Genomic DNA, 22,467 nt, shown 5'->3' with positions numbered 1-22,467 from the left:
TGTCTGTTGTGATTGCAGCTTCTCGACGTCGAACCTTCCTTGCGTTTGATGGCGTGCGTTTTTTGCTGCACAGAGGCGCGTGCGAATCTTCGCTGCAATAAGATAGTGGTCCGAGTCGATGTTAGGACCTCGCAGTGCACGCACATCTAAAACATCTGGTTGGTGGTTTTTCGATCCGGAGACAGCCAGGTAGCTTGATGAATCTTCTTATGCTGAAATCTATTCGGGCCCTGGCGAAGTCGATCAGCCTCAACCCATTTGGGGATGTTTCCTCGTGGATTCTGAATTTACCGGCCGTAGTGCTAAAGATACCTTCTTTGCCCACCCTTGCGTTAAAGTCGCCAAGCAAGATTTTGACATCGTGGCGGGGGCAGCTCTCATATGTGCTTTCCAAGCACTCATAAAAGGCATCTTTGGTCACATCGTCCTTCTCTTCCGTCGGGGCGTGGGCGCAAATCAGCGATATGTTGGAAAACCCCGCTTTGATGCGGATTGTGGCTAGACGTTCATTCACCGGGGTGAGCGATAGTACTTGGCGACGGAGTCTCTCTCCCACCACGAATCCTACACCAAACTTGCGCTCCTTTATATGGCCTCTGTAGTAAATGCCACAAGGACCTACTCGTCTCTGTCCTTGTCCCGTCCATCGCATTTCTTGSACGGCGGTGATGTCAGCCTTTATTTTTTCGAGGACATCAACCAGCTGGGCAGCGGCAGCTTCCCAATTAAGGGACAGGACATTCCAGGTGCATGCCCTCAATTCGTTRTCCTTATTTCGTTTGCCATGGTCGTCATCAAAAGTGGGGTGTCTCATCCGAGGCTGTTGTTGCGTTGTAATTGGGGTGGKTTTTTTACGTGGCGCRTCCCAAACCCAGCGCACAACCCTATGCAGGGAATGTTTCGCCTTCTCACTTTAGATCACCTTCAAACGGATGTTGTTAGGCTACCCAGAGGATACTTGGTCAAGGRCCGGAAGTCATGAGCTGCTTGAGTCATATGTAAAARAATCGTTTCTGGCCACTCCCAAGTGAATGGCGATCAGAAAACTTTCCTCACTTGCGTGAACTTCTACGCATGACTCCATCCTCCACTGTAACATACTTTTATATATTTCAAAGTTTTGTCATGTRTAAAATTTGGTTGAAATTTCTCTAGTAGGATATGTACGTAAATTTGGCAATTTTTTTGTCACCAACTGTTATTAAGCTGGGTCATACCCTCCTGGGTGTAAAATTTAATGCATTTGGTGTGTTTACTTATTGATTTATCGCACTTTTAGTATTTAAAAAAAAAACCGTTACGAACCGAACGGTCTGGGAAATTGGGTGATATAACTTAAATAATTTGGGAGATATATGTATATATAAAATATATTAAGAGGCGGTTACWTCTTCCACAGATAGATAGTCTCCTGTATTCAGCTCGTTTCGTCATYTTGATAATTTATAAATGTATATATATGTAACCCTATATCTATCTCAAATAGTTCTAGGTATTAGAAATAACCGCTAAGTGATCAAAAGTATTATACACTGTAGCTATATGTTGGAAGGGTATAAAAAATCGCCCTTGCAGATTGGTGAGACGAATGTAGGGGTTAAAAACTAAATATTTTTCTGCTYCTTTACTGGCGTAGATACCGCTTACTCGATTATAGCAGAGTAAAGAACAAAGCAGCCTCTAAATATATGTTTGAATTATAATAAAGCAAGAATTCCACAGTGCGAAAAACTAACAAATCGATCCCTCGACTGAGCTGAATGTAAGAAATAATTTGTAGAAAAGATAATATAGTAATGCTTATGTCTGTCATGAGAGTTTTGATTGTTTAATAAAGGTTTAAGTGCATTTTGGTCGGTTCTCAAGTTTCTTTTGTATTAAAAAATTTATTAATAGCAGTCAATAATAGTGGTCGCTTCTTAGTAAGTATTATACTAAATTTAGTTCTAAACTACAGATCGATTCTATCACCCTGACTCAAGAATCAACTATCTTATACTTTGGAGATTAAAGAGCACTACACACAACAATGTTATATGATTAATTTTCCTCCTTTGCCACCGTATACCCTTTGACCCTCTTTCTAGTGTCCTAGGTGGTAGGGTTTGAATTCTCTATGCCCCAGTTGTAATAATGCACACATGCTTGTCGCAGGATGTGTCAGTCGCGCCAATGCAAATGCTGTTGACATCAAAAGTAATGCTGTTAGTAATGTCGAAAACTTCTTAAGTGTGTGACTTGCACTCCTCCTTCACCACCGTCACCATAGCCCTCAATACTGTTTTTGATTTTACGCAGATGATGATGCTATCTTTTTACCTTTCGCTCCCGCCAAGCAACACAGTGAGCAAACGCAAAGCATTGGCTTCTATGCCCACCTTTGCTTGTTTGATTGTGTTGTTGGTTCTTGCTTTTATTGTTGTTGTAATTGTGATGTGCTCCAGTTGAAAGTGGTGGCATAGGTGTAAATTTGCGAAATGTGCAAAAAGATTTTGAGATCTTTTCTTCGTTTACTCATCATCATTGTGGCATTTTTGGTTATAACGAAACTTACCCCATCTATACTTCCGCTTCTGCGCTTCCATGACTGCTATTACTATTTGCCTTGCTGCGTTGGTTTCTCTTCTTTTCGAATTGCTATGATACGCGCTTTCCGTTACTCACAGTCCGCCGCACTGCTTTGAATTTAGCAGTTTTCCAGCCAGAATCGGCTCGCACATTTTCGAAGGTGACAATATAGGATTAAATCGGATTAAAAATGTAATATACGTCTTAGCTGCGGAGTATTGGAAGGTAGGGTAAGAAAGTAATAAGGGAAAATGCAAACGGTAGAAGAACCAGTTGGCGCGCTTTACCCCATCAGCACTGCCTCTGAACGTGTATTGCGGAAATTACGTTCCTTTATTAAGTGCGATGGCTTCTATGGCTTCTCAGTTGAGCCGCTCCTTGTCTTTCGTTGTCATCTCAGCTCAGGTGACAAAAAGGGAGCAACTTTGTCATTGCGGCAATATGGGTGGAGTGCAMATTTTTGTCAGCCCGAATACAGAGAGCTGAGGCGTTAAGCAGCAAGACATAAGCTTGTCAGCGWTGACACCACTACGCACCCGACACCACTACACACCTGACGGTGTACTTCGCGTCGATCTAGATGCAAATGGACTTGGTCATATTGAGATTTGTTACAATTTTGATATTTTTGCTTTCAAATAGATATGTGTTAATCAATTTCGGCTTTAGATTAAGATAAATTCTTGACATCGAAAAGAGAACAGGTATATTTTTTAACAGGCTTCCACAACAGCCAAATTTCTATACTTCCAAATGACCTAAGAATGAAGAAAGATACAAGTTATAGCAAGTGGTCCCCAAACTAAATTACCATGTYAGGAGTTTCATTCGGACGAAAATTATATGAGATTCAAAATATATACACCATRAAAAGTGATATTAGACACAAGTTAATAATTATATATGTATGGYATATCCATATTACTTTATTTTACCGCAAAATTTGTCAACTGAGATTTAATTCAACCTGACAAGGAGGAAAGGTTATTGGATTATTAATATACTTTACAAATATATGAATTTATTTTTTTTGTTTATCTTTTCTCAAATTTACCCTCYTTATAATCTCTAATTTTGGTTTGTTGCAAACACCTCAAAACTTTGGATGAAAATAAAAAAGCGGGGAACTGACAAGCCTCTAGTCTAATATAGCAGTCCCCAGTCTGATACATAGATTGCTCATTCATTTTGTATGATTTTTAGTTAGCCCTAACCTTCGTTTATAAATTTCACSGCTGTCGAATAATTAGTTTGTTAATTATACCATTTTGAGGGAGCAGCTTTTTTTATTGTGAAAAGATGCGTGAAAAGGAATTTCGCATGTTGRTATAATATGCTTTATGAAGGGCAAAAATASAGTTGAAACAAAAACTTKGCTTGATGACAAGTATTMTGAWAGTGTCCCAAGAAAATCAACCATCAAGAATTGGTGTGCTAAGTTTAGCCGAGGTGATATAAGCACTGAAGACGGTGAACGCAGGGGACGGCCACAGGTTGTTACTATCGACGAARACATCAATAAAATCCACAAAATAATTTTAAATAACCATAAAGTTATATTGTCCGAGAAAGCAGGCACTGTAAAGATGTTAACCAAACGTATACATCATATCATTCACAAGTTAATGTTAAGGCGTAATACGCCCGATATGCGACAATGAATGAAACATGGCTCCCTCATTTCACGCAGAAGTGCAATCGACAGTCATTCGAATGGACAGCAYACGATGAACCCGCTTAAAAGCGTGAAAAACACAGCATTCGGCTGGCAAGGTTAACGGCATTTGGGGATGCGCAGGAAAAATTTTTATTGACTACGTTGAAAAAGGAAGAGCCATCAAAAGCGAGTATTACATAGYATAGCACTTCAAAGCCACTATTCGYGCTTTACTATTTACTATTTACTTCAATAACTTCATGAATGCTTAATTAGTATTATGTAAAGTGATAGATCGTATAAAATATGTGATATATGGAAAGTAGGAGTGGTTGTAGTCGGATGTATCGGATCCACTAGTAGAGTATTTCTGACATATAGGATTTTAACTAAAGGTGTACTGTGCCATATCCATTATTTAACTTTATACCGCCTTCCATGATGCTTTTTCATGTTGTCTTTAAAATTTTATTGATTTAGATATATACCTCCTATATCCAAAGGGGGTCCGACTCCWTATGAAATGCCAACCTTCTTATGTTTACAATATGTGTACGAAGTTTCATGAAGATACTATATATCAATTTTTACTCAATCTATCGCTTGCTCAAACGGACCGACGTACAAAAAGTCACCCGGAATTCAACATAATGCGAGAGCGGAAGAACTAGTAAAACTATATTAATTGTAAACTTATGCGTTAATCTGGCTTCATCCTTAAAAACATTGAATGATATGAAAAGTGGCATAATGATGAGCATAAAATACTAATTCTGTAGAATRTATATAGTACAACTTTCAGCGGTACAGGATTTTCTGTCATTTTCTCAAGGTTTTCTGAATGCAAATTAATTTTCTGCTCGAAGACTTTTTTTTTTGACGAAAGAAAGATATAGCGATAYAATGTTAGCGTTGTGAGAACTTCATAATATAGGTTCGGGTATAATTGATTTTCCACATTTTGTACTTTAGCGAGGAAGTATTGAAGTTCGATATTATGTTTTCTTCAATTTTGTAAACAAAACTATACAATTAAAAGCTTTGCTTAAATTCTTCATCAAAAATAATTTTTAAACTACATAGACGCTGTGGGACAAATAAATAATAATTTGTGCTTAGTTTTATTTACGTCGATCCTACCAGTACCGCTCATTTCATTTCATTCTCACCTGTTTTTCAAATTCATTTAAATGGTAAAGAGCTACATCATTTTCGTCTTTATCGTTTAATCTTATTCACTTTACTTTCAGTAYATTTCGCMTTTTCTTGTAGCCGTTTGGTGTCTTTATATTCATGCGCCTTTGTCGTCTCTCCCCCCTGTKTTTTCTTTTCCTTTGGCTTAAAATCATTTTTACTTTATGTATTTCGGCTGTAACCGCACTCTCTTGATTCCTCAAAAGCGCTTTCAGTTTTTTCCTTCCTTTTTGGGGCACACGTCCTTTAATTGTTTCTTTATACCCTTGACGATTTTCGCTGTGACTTCGTAGCAAAAAAGGGTACAYTTGCCTATGTTACTTATTAATTTTAAGTTAAGTCTGTGTGAGAAGCAGTCAGCATTTTTTTCAAGTGCCAACTGCTTCGTCCTTATTTTTCTTCCAGCCTTAAGTCGGACACATTAATTTTCCTATTAGCCTTATTCACACTTAGCCATTAAGTAACTTTATTGGCTGCATGAAGTGTTTCTCACAATTGTTAATTTCAGCTTCAGCTACTTGCTTGCAGCTATCGGACACTCACGCATACAACATGCAACACTTGACCGTCTTCATACTCGCAGTCGCCGGCAATCCTCATTCGTTGCCATTAATGCTTAAGTGCTTAATTGTTCTGTTACAAAATTGCTTTGTCAATATTTTCTTATAAGCACCCAACTGAAGGCTTTCACGGCATTCCTTCCATTCCTCAACCAAGCGTCGTAATCTATACACATATGTGTGCTTGTGTGTGCACGCTTTCGAGCGTGTCGTTAGCCATCAACCCACTCAYTAGGCGCCTCACTATCAACCGCAATTACGCTTTTAACATTGACCAAAGCACAGACTTTCACACTCGCAATCACTTGAGCGCACACTAAAGGATGTACATGAGTAAGTGCCTATCATTTACATAGTAACGGTACTATTGCCTTCATATCATACATACATCGTTGCTGGCATATTGTACACTTACATATGTAGATTTGCATGTGTACATTTATACACATTTCCATATATTATATCAGTGTGACATACTTATGTACGTACGAAAGTGGTAATATGTAGTGCGTCTGACGTGGTTGCAGTAGATAAGGATATCGATTGTGCTTCGTTGACCCCTCTCCAATCTCCTCTCAATTCACTCTCATCGCAATCCAACCTGTTTGCTTGTTGTTGYTACTTCCTGAGATTTCTCCATTATAACATGTGCCGAAGTGAAGCTTGTCGGGCTTTTGCTAAACTCTTTAATGCCATCATAACCTTATTATTCGCTTACCATAACACATAATTATAAGCACGTTTACATAAGAAGTGTGTATGTTTATACTTTTTGCTTATTGTACAATAAAAAGTGGTGAGGAAAGATATTTTCAAAGAATTCAATGAATAAGCAAAAAATAATATAAAAAGTCATAAAAATGCTTAGACTAATAGTTAAAGGAGATTCGTAAATTTGTTCGTTTTTGGCGAGATCCGTTCCGAATGCTTTCTTCCACCCGGATGACATAACCCAGCCAGTGAAGCCGTTGTCTCTAAATTCSCTGAACCATATCAATGTCGTCGTATATCTCATAAAGCTCATCGTTCCATCGACTGTGGTATTCACCATTGCCAATATGCAAAGGACCATAAATCTTCCCCAGAACCTTTCTCTCGAAAACTCGTAACGTCGATTCATCTTTACTTCTCAATTGTCTAATGTTGTTGTTGGTGTTAATGCTRGTTCCAAGATAGTCAAAACTATTAAATGTCTACCTCTGGTGTCCAACGTTTTAATACATAAATAGTAGTTCTATGTTTAAACTCACTTATMGAGAACTGAAATAATTTATATTACTTGTATTTAATATTCCATTTTCACCCACAATCTTTAAACCGTTTCGGTTGCAAAAATGTGTAAAATTTTGGTGAAATTAAGAACACAAGCTTTCTTCAAGTTATGTAATTTAGTTCTTAATATGAATGGAATGGATCTGGATGAGCCCATACTTCATATCCCTWATGAAATGAATATTTATTATCTGGKTGGCGYTTTCACATCATCTCAATATTTTAAATTTAGAGTCTTCAGTTGAGTTTATAACACGTATATATCTTTGAAGGATGTTTTTAGTATGATTTTAGCTGACGGAAAAGTAAAGCATAGTTATAAAACTTATTTAGTCTATGTTCTATAATGTAAGTTAATAAGATAAAAATTTGATTTGTCATGTTGAATTCTTTAATTGTTAAAATAACGTATTGCCAACACGTAAAGTGCCTCCGGTTGCAAGAATATGAATTGTTTGGTTACATTTCTTCAAAATTGTGCAACRGATGAAGAGATCACAAGAAAAGTTTATAATATACATAAAGCTACAGTACGAGCGGAGCAACGTTTTGGAAATGAAATTGAAAGTTTGCCCATGCGCTTACGTTGTAAGAAATACACTTTTCAGGGCCGCGTAGCCGAAACGCATAAACATTTGTGAAAATTTTACGAAAWGGATTGAAAGAAAACTCGACTCGAGTTGCCGGACTCTAGACGCTCATGTCGCACTGAGTGTCACCAAAAAAGAATGAGTGATAAAAGAATCTCCGTTTGAGCGCATTTATGTTGGCAAATCGTCATAATTTCTTGCTTTGCAACGCTTCTACTTGCTTTAGTGGTGTTCGTATATCAACAATATCGGTGGGAGTGGTGTCGATGCGACAGGAATATATAGTAAGTATTTTTGTAGCATTTGAAATGCTAAAGGCACGCGCTGTGTCCGGCCAAGAAAGGGCTACGTTCCATAATTTTATTTACAAGTATACACTTTTAGGTGTGAAGGAGGAAATATGTAAACTTTCGAGTACAAGTCTCACTTTCCATTAAATTGATGTTTTTTAGTTTTTACTGTTATTATTATCCCAAATACTAATACTCGAAACTTTCTCATACCCACATACAGGGTGGCTGATGAATTTTGTTACATTAAGAAACTCAAATAATTTTTTTTTTTTCAGTGTATGGAATTCATTTTTCTTTTATTCATGTTAAAGCTCATTCAATTTTATTAAATATAGCTTAATTAGTTTTAAAAATAATGGAATTTAAATGCTTGGAGAGTTGAGACAGGAATAGCCGCAATTGTTTCTCCAATGGATTGCCTTAGTTCATTCAAAATGTTGGTTTTGCTTTGTAGAATTCTTGTTTGCCATATTTGAGCAGATAAGCTTCTTGTCGAAACACGTGGATTGTTTTGTATGGCAGCAGCTACAGCAGCGATTGTTTCCTCCGTCTTCTGTTGACTGYCCCATGCTCGGCAAAATTGTTTACAAGTCTCATTATGGTGCAAAATAAAAAAAAATTAAATTAACCAGATTCATTAAATAGAAAAAAAGTTATTTAATTTTTTTTTTGGTAGCGGCTTTTATCAGCCTCCCTGTATATAGGAACGAGATGACCAACYGATAATTTTCTGGTGTAAGATGTATCCATCAAATTACATAATTTTTAGATACCATAACCGAACGGCGTTCAGAGTTGTGCAAGTGAGATCTCTGTTACGATCGACCTCTTTACCTAAMTTTACTCTTAACATACAGTCTTAGTATACAAATATTCCATTTTTGCGTGCCTACACTACAATTTTAATGTACAGAGTTTTATTTGGTTACCTTTAATACGTATGCATTAATATATACTCAAACACCACCTCTCTTGCCAATACTTACAATAGTAACAGAAAATRTTTTTCTTATCTTCTAGGTGTCTCTGCCGAAGTGTACTATGTTCGCGAAGGCCACGTCAATAATTACGCGCTTAATTTTGTTGTACCAGTGCCCGCGAATATACGTGACATCACTTTCACCTGGCAAAGTTTAGCCGGTCGACCGCTACCGTATAGCATTAATGTAATTACATCAGAACCGGAGGTCTTGCCAAGACCCTTAATGGTTATACCACAAATCGGTGAGATACCAACTAGCGTACAAACGTTTACGATCGGTCTAAAATGCTCAGGTATTCGTGCTTCCGAAGTGGACGTCTCGATTTCCTTAGAGGTTATACTCAATCGAGCTCTTAATAATGTGACTCATTTGGTATTTAGACGCAAAAAAATGTGTTTGCTTGTCGAGCCAGAGGAAGATAATACGGTGCATGGACCGGTGCTGCTAGAAACTGCTGTACCACCACCAACAGGTATGCTGACCATCATTGTGGGTAGCTCTTTAGCGTTAGCGCTCGTCATAGTACTGCTCTTAACCGCTTACTGTGTGCGACGCTCAGCAAAGCGTCAAAATAATGGTCAACCGATGCGCACATCAAGCTTTCAGCGTCTTAATACGCTTGCTTCATGTCAGCAGTCTGCCACCTACAATGGCCACCCATCTATAATTGCACCGATACAAAGCTCTCTGCCACGCAAAGTACAAATAGAACCSCAACACCCGGAAGAGCTACACAGGCGTATATCGGAGTTGACAGTGGAACGATGTCGCGTGCGTCTCTCCAGTYTGCTGCAAGAGGGCACATTTGGACGCGTCTATCGAGGAACATATAATGACAATCAGGATGTGCTGGTGAAAACGGTGGCGCAGCATGCCAGCCAAATGCAAGTGTCTTTACTGCTGCAAGAAGGCATGTCTCTGTATGGTGCTTCTCATCAGGGCATTCTTTCGGTTTTGGGCGTTTCCATTGAAGATCATACGACGCCTTTTGTTCTATATTCTGCACCGAACACTACTCGTAATCTGAAACTCTTCCTCCTTGATCCATCTTGCGCACGAACCATAACCACCGTACAAATAGTAATGATGTCCACACAGTTGGCCCAAGCTCTGGTTCACTTGCATAGTCATGGCGTTGTACATAAGGATATAGCAACCCGAAACTGTGTGTAAGTATTATTGTAGCAAAATATTTCACTTCGTTAGTTGAATCAGTTTTCGTTGATAATAGTTGCCATAATATAAAGTTAATATTACATATTTACTTACAGTATTGATGATCAATTGCTTGTCAAACTCTCGGATAGTTCTCTGTCCCGCGATCTCTTTGCTTGCGACTACAACTGCTTAGGTGACAGTGAAAACCGTCCAGTGAAATGGCTTTCTTTGGAAGCTTTACAACACAAACAGTTTTCGGAAGCGAGCGATTCGTGGGCATTCGGCGTACTTATGTGGGAGCTATGCACTTATGCCAAGCAACCATATTCGGAGGTCGATCCCTTCGAAATGGAACATTATCTGAAAGATGGTTATCGATTAGCGCAGCCGTTCAATTGCCCGGACGAACTGTAAGTTTATTTTGTTTAATTTATTTATCATTAAGATATAAAGAGATAATATKTTATCGTTGCAATATGACAAATATGTATATGAAAACAACATTATCAGCCTTGAAATCCAACGCTCAATTACTCTTGCTAACAGGTGCTACTTTGGACTGAGTAGACAACTGAAAATTAAAGTCCTCTCTCGACAATTTCCAAACACTACAAGTCTCTCACAATTCCCATTCTGCTTTATGGTGCGGACAATGACATCATCTGATAAGGGGGTCGTAGGAGTGTTCGAGAGGAAGGTTTTGCGAAATATTTATGGTCTTTTGCGMATTGGCAACACGAGCACCGGAGAACGATGAGCTGTACGAGATATACGATGACACTGACATTGTTCAGTGTATTAAGATACAGCGGCTGTGCTGGCTAGGTTATGTTGTCTGGATAGATAAAGGTTATGTTTGTCGAGTTGGCGCCAAATAGCGAAAAGCGGAAACGATTGGCGTATGGTGGTGATTTTAACAGATCATTTCATATACATATGAATGTACCCTCGTGGCCACGAAAAGCTTACCACTAAAAATTTTCAAATGTTATGCATATTTGACAACTTTTTATRGCGGTCCTTTTCCAACATAAAAATTTTTATTTAGAAATAAGTTAATAACATAAAAAAAATATTAAAAATTAAACACAAAACACATTGAGCTATAGACAAAATCATAACAAAGTTAGTGAGCCTTACAAAGTGAGCTCAAATGGAAGAGACCGAAAAGCCATGAAAAAATTCTATTTTTAATTTAATTTCATTTACACTGTATTGGAATTAATATTTTTTTATTATTTTTATTTTTATTTTTATTAAACAGCGACTAAACGCAATATTACTTTAAAAACTATAAAATCGGCCGCTTTTGTATAAGCACATAAAAGCTAGTTTGTGTTTTACTCATTAAACGTAAWAAATTAGAAACTATAATTATAATTAGATAATATAATTTAGTTTACTTCTTCTTAACAAAAACAAAATTGAAGAAAAAATGCCGAACAAAAAAAAAAGATACCTAAACAAAGTTTAAGACAGTGTAGTGGTAAGCTTTGCGTGGCCACGAATGTACATATATGTATGATATTTATATACGTGTCCCACACTTCATTCATGAGTGTTGCAAAATTCGTAGCAAACTTAATATATCTTGTTCAGAGCTAAAGGTATTCAATTGAAGTTGATACGTATTCTCTTTGATACTTACAGTCATCATATGATAGGCGACGAAAAAAACGTTTTGTTTATACATGAGGTTTTTAGTCCATATAGAATAGTCTTTTTTTTTTACAAAGGCAAATATGTATTTGGTCCTGGTCCTATGAACTGTACACTCCAACTTTCTTCTACATCACAGTACTCTACGAAGCACCTTTGAAATATAATTTTCTCAACTAGACACATTTTAAACTATTTAGAATTTCATTAAAACAATATTTTCAATATTAATATTCAATAATTCTAWAATTAATATGAACCCACATTGATAATCATAGTAATAATATATATTTGTTGTTTTTTTAACCCATTCACAGCTTCACGATAATGGCCTACTGTTGGGCGCTTCTACCGGGCGAGCGTCCATCATTCGCTCAACTAAACGCCTGTCTCTCGGAGTTTTACGCCCAAGTGACACGTTACGTGTAAACCGATGTATTTCGCACATCCCTCCCCAATATTAGACTGTATTATTGCTTCCTTACTCAAAAACTATATACATATACATACATAGGTACATCCTCTAACGTATATATGTATATGTAGTATTTATTTATACTTAACATCTCAGCGCTCCTCGAAATCTATAAACAGGCAATCATAATAAAGTAATAAACACATATTAACATTTTTAAGTGTGTTACATTAGAATCGTTTTTAGTTTGAATAACCACTTCAAATTGCCAAATTATATATATTATTAAAAATTTATTAGTTTTAGGATTATTGCGCAAAGTTTAGATATTGAGACCATAAACAGATATTTTAAAGTTAGTCATAATTTTTTATTAAAAAATTGTGTAAATAAGAGATTACAAAAGTGTTTCAAAAATCAATATTGTTTATAATTATTTAGAATAATTAAATGTATACTTATGCATACATACGTGTACAAAAACTTGTATATAAGTTTAAACATGCGTATGTATATTAATATATGAATATCTTATTARAAAGGTTTAGTTAGCTTACCGTTACATACGTATATCTGAAATAAATGTTCGTTTGTACATCAAAGACTCATGTTATGCAATCTTCTTTAATTCGATCGGGTATACTGATAAACAGTTTTAAACTTGTCGTTATAATTATTCTTATGAGYTCTTCTATAAAAAAGTTATAAATTAAGCAAATAAATAGAGATAAATAGAAAACAGTAATAAGCCGTAAATCAATTTTTTAGTAGTGTAAGCACTAATGCATATGTACACATTTACATAACAGTATGAACGTACAGCCGTTGAAATAAAGTTAAACTTACATTTTAAGTAAATTAAAAATTTGTTACCCGCTTAATAAATTATCCAGTATACGTATATATGTAAATAGGATAAAAGAAAAAACACATTTTTACAATGGTAAAATCAAAGTTTTTGCAAGTTGTTTATGTCATTTAATACAACAAATAAATTAAAATTTTRAACTGTGCAATAAAGTCGTTTCATTTAGAATGAAAACATCGGCTCATCAATCTCGCTCAATTGCTCGGTTGATTGATTATTCAACCCATCCAATTTTTCAGCCAACGGACCAAATGACCGTAAAGATTTACTATACAAACACTTGGTGATTTATCACTATCCTTTCAATTTAATATTGTTATGTTTTGTTATGTCAATAAATGTAAATTGAAATCTTGTGTTGTCTAAAGTTGTCATTTAGCGTATCATGTAGCAGTCGATCTCGGTCGATCGGGTCCAGAAATATGTGATTTCACCTAAATGTGGGCGGCGCCGCGCCAATTGACCAGTTTTTATCCCGGCTCCCATAAAGCCATTTTTACAGTGTCAGTAAGGGTGCTAAAAGAATTTATCCTGAGTGGTAGCTTTAATGGTCTAGGAGACATGTAAATTAAACCAATTAGATAGCGGGACCGCGCCCAATTTTTTCAAAATTTTTAGCCCACAATTGCATGTAGCTACTGCGATCTAATGTGCCGAACTACTGTTCTTTACCGTAATATGGTGCTTAGTTATTGCACTTTATAAAGTTTCGCTTAATGTCGTTTTGTGGGCGTGAAGTGGTCCGATTACACCCATCTRTAATACCAATTATGTATCTTACAATGCCGAGAAACAGCTCAATTTTTAGTCAAGTTGCACAGAAGGACGACGGACGGACGGACAAACAGTCACCCGGATTTGAACTCGTCTCTTCATCTCGATAATTTATGTAATAGGTATAATTATAAAACTATATCTAACTCAATTAGGATTAGATTATACAGCAACATGTTGCGAGATGCTAGATGATAATTTTTTAATTATCATAACGTAACTTGGTGACAAATATTGATAATGGTGGTTCTCTTAACTTATGTATATAATGTATATAATGAAATTTACCTCTTTGCATTATGTTCAAAATATGTCTAACCCTGAAAAACCGTTAAAGCAGCTCAGCCTCAGCGTTACCTAGATTGTAAGACAATTCTGTACTAATTATTCAGACATTTATTTAAACAGTTTCACATAGCAAAAAGTTTTTCAAATATCTTAATTCAATTTCGAGAGAATCGGTGCAGTCATCAGAAGACTGCAACGTCACGTGAGATGGTTCCGAAAGKGAAGAAGCTACTTGAGCGAAATCCACGACAAAGTGCCAATCGAATGGCTAAAGAACTGAAAATATCCGACCGCAGCATCCGACGCATATTGAAAAATGAGYTCAAAGTCAAGCCTTACAAGTTCCAAAAGGCTATGAGCTCACACCGAAGCAGCAACAAGTAAGACTTAAGAGAGCGAAGCAGTTGATTCGCTTGTCCGAAAGCGGTCAAATTTCGAACATTGTGTTTTCTGACGAAAAAATTTTTTCAATTGAGCAATTCGTAAACTCTCAAAACGATAAAGATTACTTGACCGAGCGTTCATACGAGAATCTAAGTCATCGGTTGGCTACCAGGAGACAGCACCCGCCACAAATAATGGTTTGGGCCGCTGTCACCGCAGATGGGCGCTCTCCAATTGTTTTCATCGAGGCTGGCGTCAAAGTAAATGTGACCTATTGTCATAAAAGTGCTCTGGAGGCTGCTTTGAAGCCTTGGGAAAACAAACATTTCGGTCACAAACAATGGACGTTTCAACAAGACTCAGCACGGTCTCACAAAGCGCGAGTGAACCAAGAATGACTGAAAAACAACGTTCCGCACTTCATTACGACCACACAATGGCTCTCGAATTCACCAAATGCGAATCCAATGGATTATTCTCTCTGGGCSATTTTGAAGAGCAAGTCCGAAGTAAAAATACACCAGTCTCGAGATGCTGAAGAAAGCCACATTGGGGCAGCTTGTGATTTGTTTTKTGACCGTCTCAAGGCCGTTAATGCAAAAGGTGGTCATATCGAGCAAAAGTGAATTGGTCCTAAATTTATGATTATTTTCACAAATTTTGTACTAATAAGATAAACAGGAATAATTTTTAAACCGAATTTATGGATTTTTAATTAGTTACACTTTGAATGCTGGATCCTGTACATACATATATCAAGCTTTTCGCTTCGATTAAACTTACTATCGCTTTAATTTCTTGGTTGCATGTTCCGTTTAGTGGTAATTTGTTTTTAACTAGTGTAGATATTTACTCTAAATATGGTAACATAATGATCAAATATCTAATTAGRCATCGAGTAACTGAAATAGGGCGAAGCAGGACAGAATTATAGTTTTCCTTAAAATGTTATCTAGAAAATATAAACAAATAAAGTTTAGTTAATACATATCTATAATATTTTTTGTGACTTCCTTACCGTAGCTCCTGGATGAACTAACTTATTTAAATCATGATTTTYTTTAAAGGTTTCTACCCCATATGCATACATACCATAACTAATAAGGCACGCAACACAAGAGAATTCAAAAACTTCAGTTTTGGTTTTYTTATACATATTTATATTTTCATTGTAAAGAGCAATACAAGCACAATAAATCTACAGAAGTCCAATTTGTAATATATTATCTTGCCTTGTTAGAGATATGGTTCCTTTATTGGGTGTGTATGTAGTGTTGTCCTCATTACCATTTGAGAGGTTGCCCTAATACTGCCATACACGATGATTTCTCAGGGGTATTTGCTGCATAGCTGGGCTTAGGAGTGTAGCTGGACTGAGCAGCGTAGCTGGGCTTAGGAGCGTAACTGGGCGGTGGAGCGTAGCTGGGCGTAGGAGCGTAGCTGGGCTTAGGAGCGTAGCTGGNTAGGAGCGTAGCTGGGCTTAGGAGCGTAGCTGGGCTTAGGGGCGTAGCTGGGCATAGCGTATTGTTCGGCAGGCTTTGCGGAAGGTCTATTGCCGACAAATAAAAAAAATATATGTACTCTTTAAAATTAAAAATGGTTTATTTAGWACAAGATTAATTAAATCAAATATTGGAACACAAGCTAAATCCGAGTAAATTGGCTAATTTCTGATTTAAATGAATAGATTAATAGCGGTATCCAAATGGAGGCAGTACGTACGATGGCACATATTGGGAATAAGCGGCCGCTGAACCGTATCCACCGCTGCTACTTGGGGCACTGCAAGCCACAGGCGATAAAGAGGGTTGGCAGCTAAAAACATAGTTTTTAGGGCATGGTGGTGCAGGATAAGATGGTGCCGATGCTGGTGCAGGTGCAGGGTATGCTACAGCAGCTGGGGCTGGGGCCGCATAAGATGGYGCTGCAGCTGCAGGTGCCGAGTAGGATGGTGAAGGTGCTGGTGCAGAGTAGGATGGCGCAGGAGCTGCTGGTGCAGAATATGATGGTGCAGAACTTCCATATGACGGCGCTGGAGCAGGTGCTGAGTACGATGGAGAACTACCATATGATGGTGCAGGTGCTGGTGCAGAGTATGAAGGAGCAGAGCTGCCATATGAGGGTGCTGACGCTGGAGCCGGTGCAGAGTACGATGATGATGAAGAACCACCATATGAAGGCGCTGACGCAGGAGCTGGGGCCGAGTAGGATGGTGAAGAGCCACCACCATATCCACCGCCGTATGATGAAGACACCATAGCTTGCTTGGAGTTATCAGTTATGGTGCTCTCTACGCCTATAATGGCGATAGCTGCAAAAAAAACGACGTTGACRAAATAATTCATGTTTTACTCAATGATTGGCTTGTTCCTCAGTGTACAAGAGAACTGCTAGACTGCTGAAGATTTGAACATACGATACTGCTTTTATACGAAGCGAAAATTTAATTCGTTTGCAATTGCAACACTTTGGCCGAGCTACAAACATGCATACACCGCACCAAATTGAAAACTGTTAACGCAGCTGRTGAAAGAAAATAGAGCAAAAGGTAAAGAGGGAAGAACTGCATTCGCAAAGTACAGCGCAACAACCGTTGTTTCGGAGTATTTCGTTTAAGTTGGATTTTGTATAGCCAGCAAATTGAACTTATCCAAAGTGTTTTATGACGACAATGAACTAAATTTCATAATTATTCGGCTAACAACAACATTAATTTCAAGTAATTAAGTCATTGACCACTTTTTGAGCTTCTTTACTTACACGAATTCTTATATACCCTCGTACATACATTTATGTTATATATACATAGGTGTATATAATATAATATGTAATATTTTTAGAGCAAATTTTTCTGTTTATTTGTAAATCCTGGTAATTATTATTTTAATGTTCAAAAAATAGGCGGTGGTCGCTATATATTGTCAATAACGACCTTACATCTTGATTTGGAGCCAAAAATATAAAATTTGCATTTATTCGTAAATAATTTTTTTCTTCAAAAGCGCAATATCACATAGCAAATTCGTACCATATGTATGTATAACTATGTGAAAGAGGAAGAAGTCACTTTATATGAAAATATTAAATCTCATGGGTTTGTGTTTTGCATAATATCGTATTTTAAGAAAATAGTAATTTCCGACCTGCCTTCAGAAATATTCGAACTTATTTTCACTGAAGTGTCGCACAATGCCGTACCTTCACTTCARGTCCTAGTGAATAATAATTAGAAAATCGAACATTTTAAATGAACTTCTTTTATTTCTTTCTTTCATATACGTCTTTACATAACTTAACTAATATTTTTCAGATCAGACTTCAAGAAGGAATTCCCAATGGAATCACGGCTATGGAATCGTTGAAAATATTGCTGAATGTTTTGGAGAGTCTAATATACTTTATCATAAACACCGGTATGAAGTGTGTCAATGCTAGAGTGGTACCAAAAGAAAAAGTTCAGTACGAGTTTATGGGAAACTGAATTAACATTGTCACGTCATATTGTCATATTGGGACTATTTTGATGATGATAATAAAAACATTTAAAGATCTTTCTCTTGCATACTCTTACAACTTGTTACTACAGAGTATAATAGTCTTAGGTGTACACGGTTGTAACGGTTTTTTTTCTTTCAAAACGACGCTCAAAAAGTAGATCAATAATGACAGCAAAAGACACTATATTTTTCCATTTCTCCTCGGTGACTTTGGTTATTTCATCATGGAAAGATATACGATCCATCAAGGAGTCGAAATTATTAAAATTTACTACAGAAATTCGGAGTCAAAGAGTTGAGGCCTTAAGTGCGCTACGTTCAATTTATGGTCGTCATGATCGTCCTGACAGATCAACAATTGAGCGTCTAGTGGAAAAATTTTAATCCTGAGGCACTGTACGCATTGTTCCCGTGCCAGTGAGACAAAAAATTGCCCGTAGTGTTGAGAATTTCGCTGCCGTTAACGCAAGAAATCAAGACGTTTGACCTCCAGAATCTTCGCATGTTCTTGAATTCAGCAGAGCAACAACTTGAAAATGATCCGGATTTTCATCGAAAAATCATAATAAGGAAAATATGCGTTATTTATTAGTCAGGCAGTAATCAACACGTACTCCATGAATCACCATTGCATCCGGAAAAAAGTACGGTTTGCCACGGTTTATGCCTGTACTTCTTCCATGATGATCAAAACCGTACGTCACTGTGAATAGGAATCGCTACCACTCAATGATAACCGAATATTTTTGGTGCGAATTGGATGATATGGGCTTGGACAATATGTGGTTCCAATCTATGAATTGAAATATAATATTTGTTTTTATTTTTATGCAACAACTTTCCTTTGTACTATGAACATACTATAGAATTTTCATAATTTCACGGAATATCAGTTTTATAAATTTATAAATGTAGCTCAAGATTATCTATTTTTGTTTTGTTGGTTTTATTATTTTGATTCGCTGGCAGCTGGTTGCTGTAATGGTATGAAGCATAACTTTTTTGCATGTTTATTATAATATTTTTTCGAAAAGTAAGCCATGTCTATATAGTGCCGTAAATAGTGATAYACTGTAGTTAATAAAGTTATAACACTTAAAGGTTTTGATGCAATTAGTTCTAGGAGAATGGAACCATGCGATAATCATGTATTAAAGAAAGCTTTCAATCGACGAAACACTTCTCAACAAGGTGGGCCTGTCCTTCAATTCGCTGGAGAATAAGAAAAATCGATATTGCCAAACCTGMCAGTGTTTCTTGAAACATTGCACAGCGCAGGTAGATTTTGATAAATTAAATTTAAAGAAACTCCAGTAGCTGGCGACACGAAACCGTTAGTAACATGCGTAAATTTTTAATTTAAAATTGCCGATATTTTTTGAACACGCCTCGTGGTACATTTCTGAGTGAACCTCAAAAATAATATAGTTCTTAAATAATGATKGCTCAATAAGACACAATTTGTGTTTTGAGTGGTTTGTCAAAGGCAGACATCAAAACTGCTATATTTTGTCAGACCCTCTCATAAAGGAAAAACCCAAAAAAAATGTAGGTCAATAAGGAGTACAAACTCTAGCACTTGGATGTCTCGAGAAATTATGTGAGTGGCTACTAACGGGGCATCTCGACAGGAGAGAATTTATAGAATGCTACCTGCATTGCGGTGCCGATAGCCTGTGGAGACTCCACATTGCATATAGCTTACTAGATATAGAATACTATCTAGTTTGCCATATATCGTAAGCTATGAGCTGTCACTTCAACCGTTTGGCAGCGCAGTTTTCATTTTTATGAAAATTTCGAAGAGGCAACATATCCCATTTGCACATATGCCGACGGCATTTTCATTTCGGTAATATGAAATTTAGAAGAGCGAGTATTAAGACGGTTGTGTTATATTATATTCAAMAAAAAAAAAAAAAAWTTATTCTTTTTTTATTTTCCACATAAAAGATTTAAGGAGTTTAAGAGCACAAAACGTGCGCTACATCAGCTACCTACCCGACGGCATTTTTTTAAATAAAATTTTCAAGAGCTCAAAGCATGCGCTACATCGGCTCGAACCCACCTACCCTACGCCTTTGCGCAAATGATTATATCATGCTAGCAAACGCCAACATACAGATTTGGCAATGGCAATAGCAATACGTTTGACAGTTAGTATTCTACAAATTCTATCCTGTCGAGATGGCCGTAACATTTCATAAAAAATGGGCTCTCAGACACAAAAATCATATTTTTACCTGCTAATACAAAATCAGTTTGTCATGCCCTTGATCAGGGCATTAAACAGAATTTCAAATGTCACCACAGATGCAATGTTATACAATATATATTGACTAAAGAAGATGACAGTTGACAATGAACAAACTTTCAAAAACATTTCACATTTTGTCATTGACGAAAATGTAACAAGGGATTATCTGATAAAGAAACTGAAGACCTAAATGCACTATGCGCCCATGATGCGGGTCAAATTCAATCATACACTAAAGCAGTAAAACAACTCCGCGGCATTAAAAAATTGGTTAGTGACGACGTCTGTGTATTTCAGTACGGCAAAAATTTGGAAAATCATCTTGAAAACTGTTTTATAAAACAGAAAGAGGGAAAGTTGGACAAACTACGGTAAGTTAATTTTTGAAAACTCAAACGTATATAAATAATACAATTTATTACAACTATGAAACGTCTCAGAAATTAAATGAATAAAATGACCAAGAAATCTAATTTATTTAAGAAGTAGTGTGTGTATCCATTTTAGAAGTCAGTCGTCCACTCCTATAAGCGGACAAAATTTGTACAACCGTCAGTGTCCGGTTATGGGAGGCTGACTGTACGTATTTCACTTTGTTGAACACTTAAAATAATTTGAAAAATAATTAGAAGAATTCTTTCGGAATGGGGTTAATATTTTGAACCCATTGAATTTCTGGGAAATCAGTGGAATAAATTCAAAGTTAAAGAAATAGAAGTTATAAACTTTTTGAAAGTAGGTAAGAACATATAGCACATATAGCTATTTATTCTCTCACTGCTCTTTTAGAATGGCTAGAGTTAATACATACAARACAAGAGATCGTTACGAATGACTTGGAATATTGTCTAACTACAATCTCGGAATATATTATTCAGATCGAATCACTGTAGTATATACAGCAGCTGCTATACATACAGACCGATCAAAACAAAGTCCTTGCATGGAATCAAACTTTATTTGACAATATGTCTTTCTGAAATGTGGCATTGATTATTGCCGAAAGTAAGGATACATCCTCTGATTATTTTGCTTGGGTCGCACCACTGTATCATATATGTATGTATGTAGCTGTAAWTCAAACAGACCGATCAAAATCARACTCTTGTATGAAAAACGTTTAGATTTGTGAAGGGTATTATAGCTTTAGTGTAACCGAAGTTAACGTTTATTATTGTTTTTCTTTATAATTAGCATATTTTTATAAAAAAAAAAGCATATGTTGTTTAAATATTCCGGCGAATTCTCATACATACATATGTATATTGCTTACTCGTATTATTGTAAAATGTGATTTTTTGCTTCCGCTTTAATATATGTAAATGCTTACAATGAAACTCGATAAGCTTAAACATATATACATATGTGCGTAGTATGTTTGGATGTATTTAATTATGAAGGCCAACTATGAAGAAATGCAAATGAAGACTTCTTCATGACTATAACTAAATGAGCTTTGATACGCGAGTGTGCAGGTATGTCGGTTAGTAACTTGAATAAAATGAAGTCCAATGACCTAATTTTAAGTATTGATGTACATRAAGTTTGTAATAGATTTAATGTCTTTCACTATGTGTTTCAAGATGGAACAGAAAGTTAATGAGGTTGCACTTTAATAGTAGCTATAGCATATAGCTGCCATACAAACTGAATGATCGGAATCAAATGCTTGCATAGGAAACTTCCTTATTTGACAATATATCTTCACAAAATTTGGTATGAGTTATTGTTCATAGCAATAATGTTAAATCGGTAGAAATTGCTCAGATCGGCTGAATATAGCATAGCTGCCATACAAACCGAACGATTAGAATCAGGGGCTTGTATGGAAAACTTTCGCATTTAACGTGGTATCTTCACGAAACAGTAATCCTCTTCTTCTTCTTGATTGGCKTAGTCACCGCTTACGCGATTATAGCCGTGTTAACAACCGCGCGCCAGTCGTTTCTTCTTTTCGCTACGTGGCGCCAATTAGATATTCCAAGTGAAGCCTGGTCCTTCTCCACTTGGTCCTTCCAATGGAGTGGAGGTCTTCCTCTTCTTCTGCTTC

General features: G+C 36.6%; 2 protein-coding genes across 3 annotated transcripts in view; one reads left to right on the top strand and one right to left on the bottom strand.

Annotated features, from left to right (window-relative positions):
- Positions 1-18,150, top strand: part of LOC108971265 (tyrosine-protein kinase Dnt) — a 211,201-nt gene extending 193,051 nt beyond the window's left edge. The window contains exons 2-4 of one of the 2 annotated variants that reach the window (XM_018937224.1): positions 9,155-10,286; positions 10,389-10,685; positions 17,974-18,150. In XM_018937224.1, coding sequence (XP_018792769.1) covers positions 9,155-10,286; positions 10,389-10,685; positions 17,974-18,025 — 1,481 coding nt within the window. In that variant the 3' untranslated portion in view covers positions 18,026-18,150. Of the gene's footprint in view, positions 1-9,154; positions 10,287-10,388; positions 10,686-12,251; positions 12,724-17,973 lie in introns of those variants that run through there. The other variant, XM_018937222.1, reaches the window with a different exon arrangement.
- On the bottom strand, positions 15,913-17,049 carry LOC108971266 (cuticle protein 16.5-like). The gene is made up of 2 exons (XM_018937225.1): positions 16,386-17,049; positions 15,913-16,212 (listed from the first exon to the last, which is right to left on the bottom strand). The coding sequence occupies exons 1-2, from the start codon at positions 17,006-17,008 to the stop codon at positions 16,110-16,112; spliced, it is 726 nt and encodes a 241-aa protein (XP_018792770.1). The 5' UTR covers positions 17,009-17,049; the 3' UTR covers positions 15,913-16,109.
- Positions 18,151-22,467: the final 4,317 nt, after the last annotated feature.

The sequence above is a fragment of the Bactrocera latifrons genome, unplaced genomic scaffold (genome assembly GCF_001853355.1).
Source record: "Bactrocera latifrons isolate USDA-ARS-PBARC rearing strain unplaced genomic scaffold, ASM185335v1 scaffold_332, whole genome shotgun sequence".
NCBI classification, from domain to species: Eukaryota; Metazoa; Arthropoda; class Insecta; order Diptera; family Tephritidae; genus Bactrocera; species Bactrocera latifrons.
The sequence above is the reverse complement of the archived record's forward strand: the minus strand, read 5'-3'. Positions and strand labels throughout refer to the sequence as shown.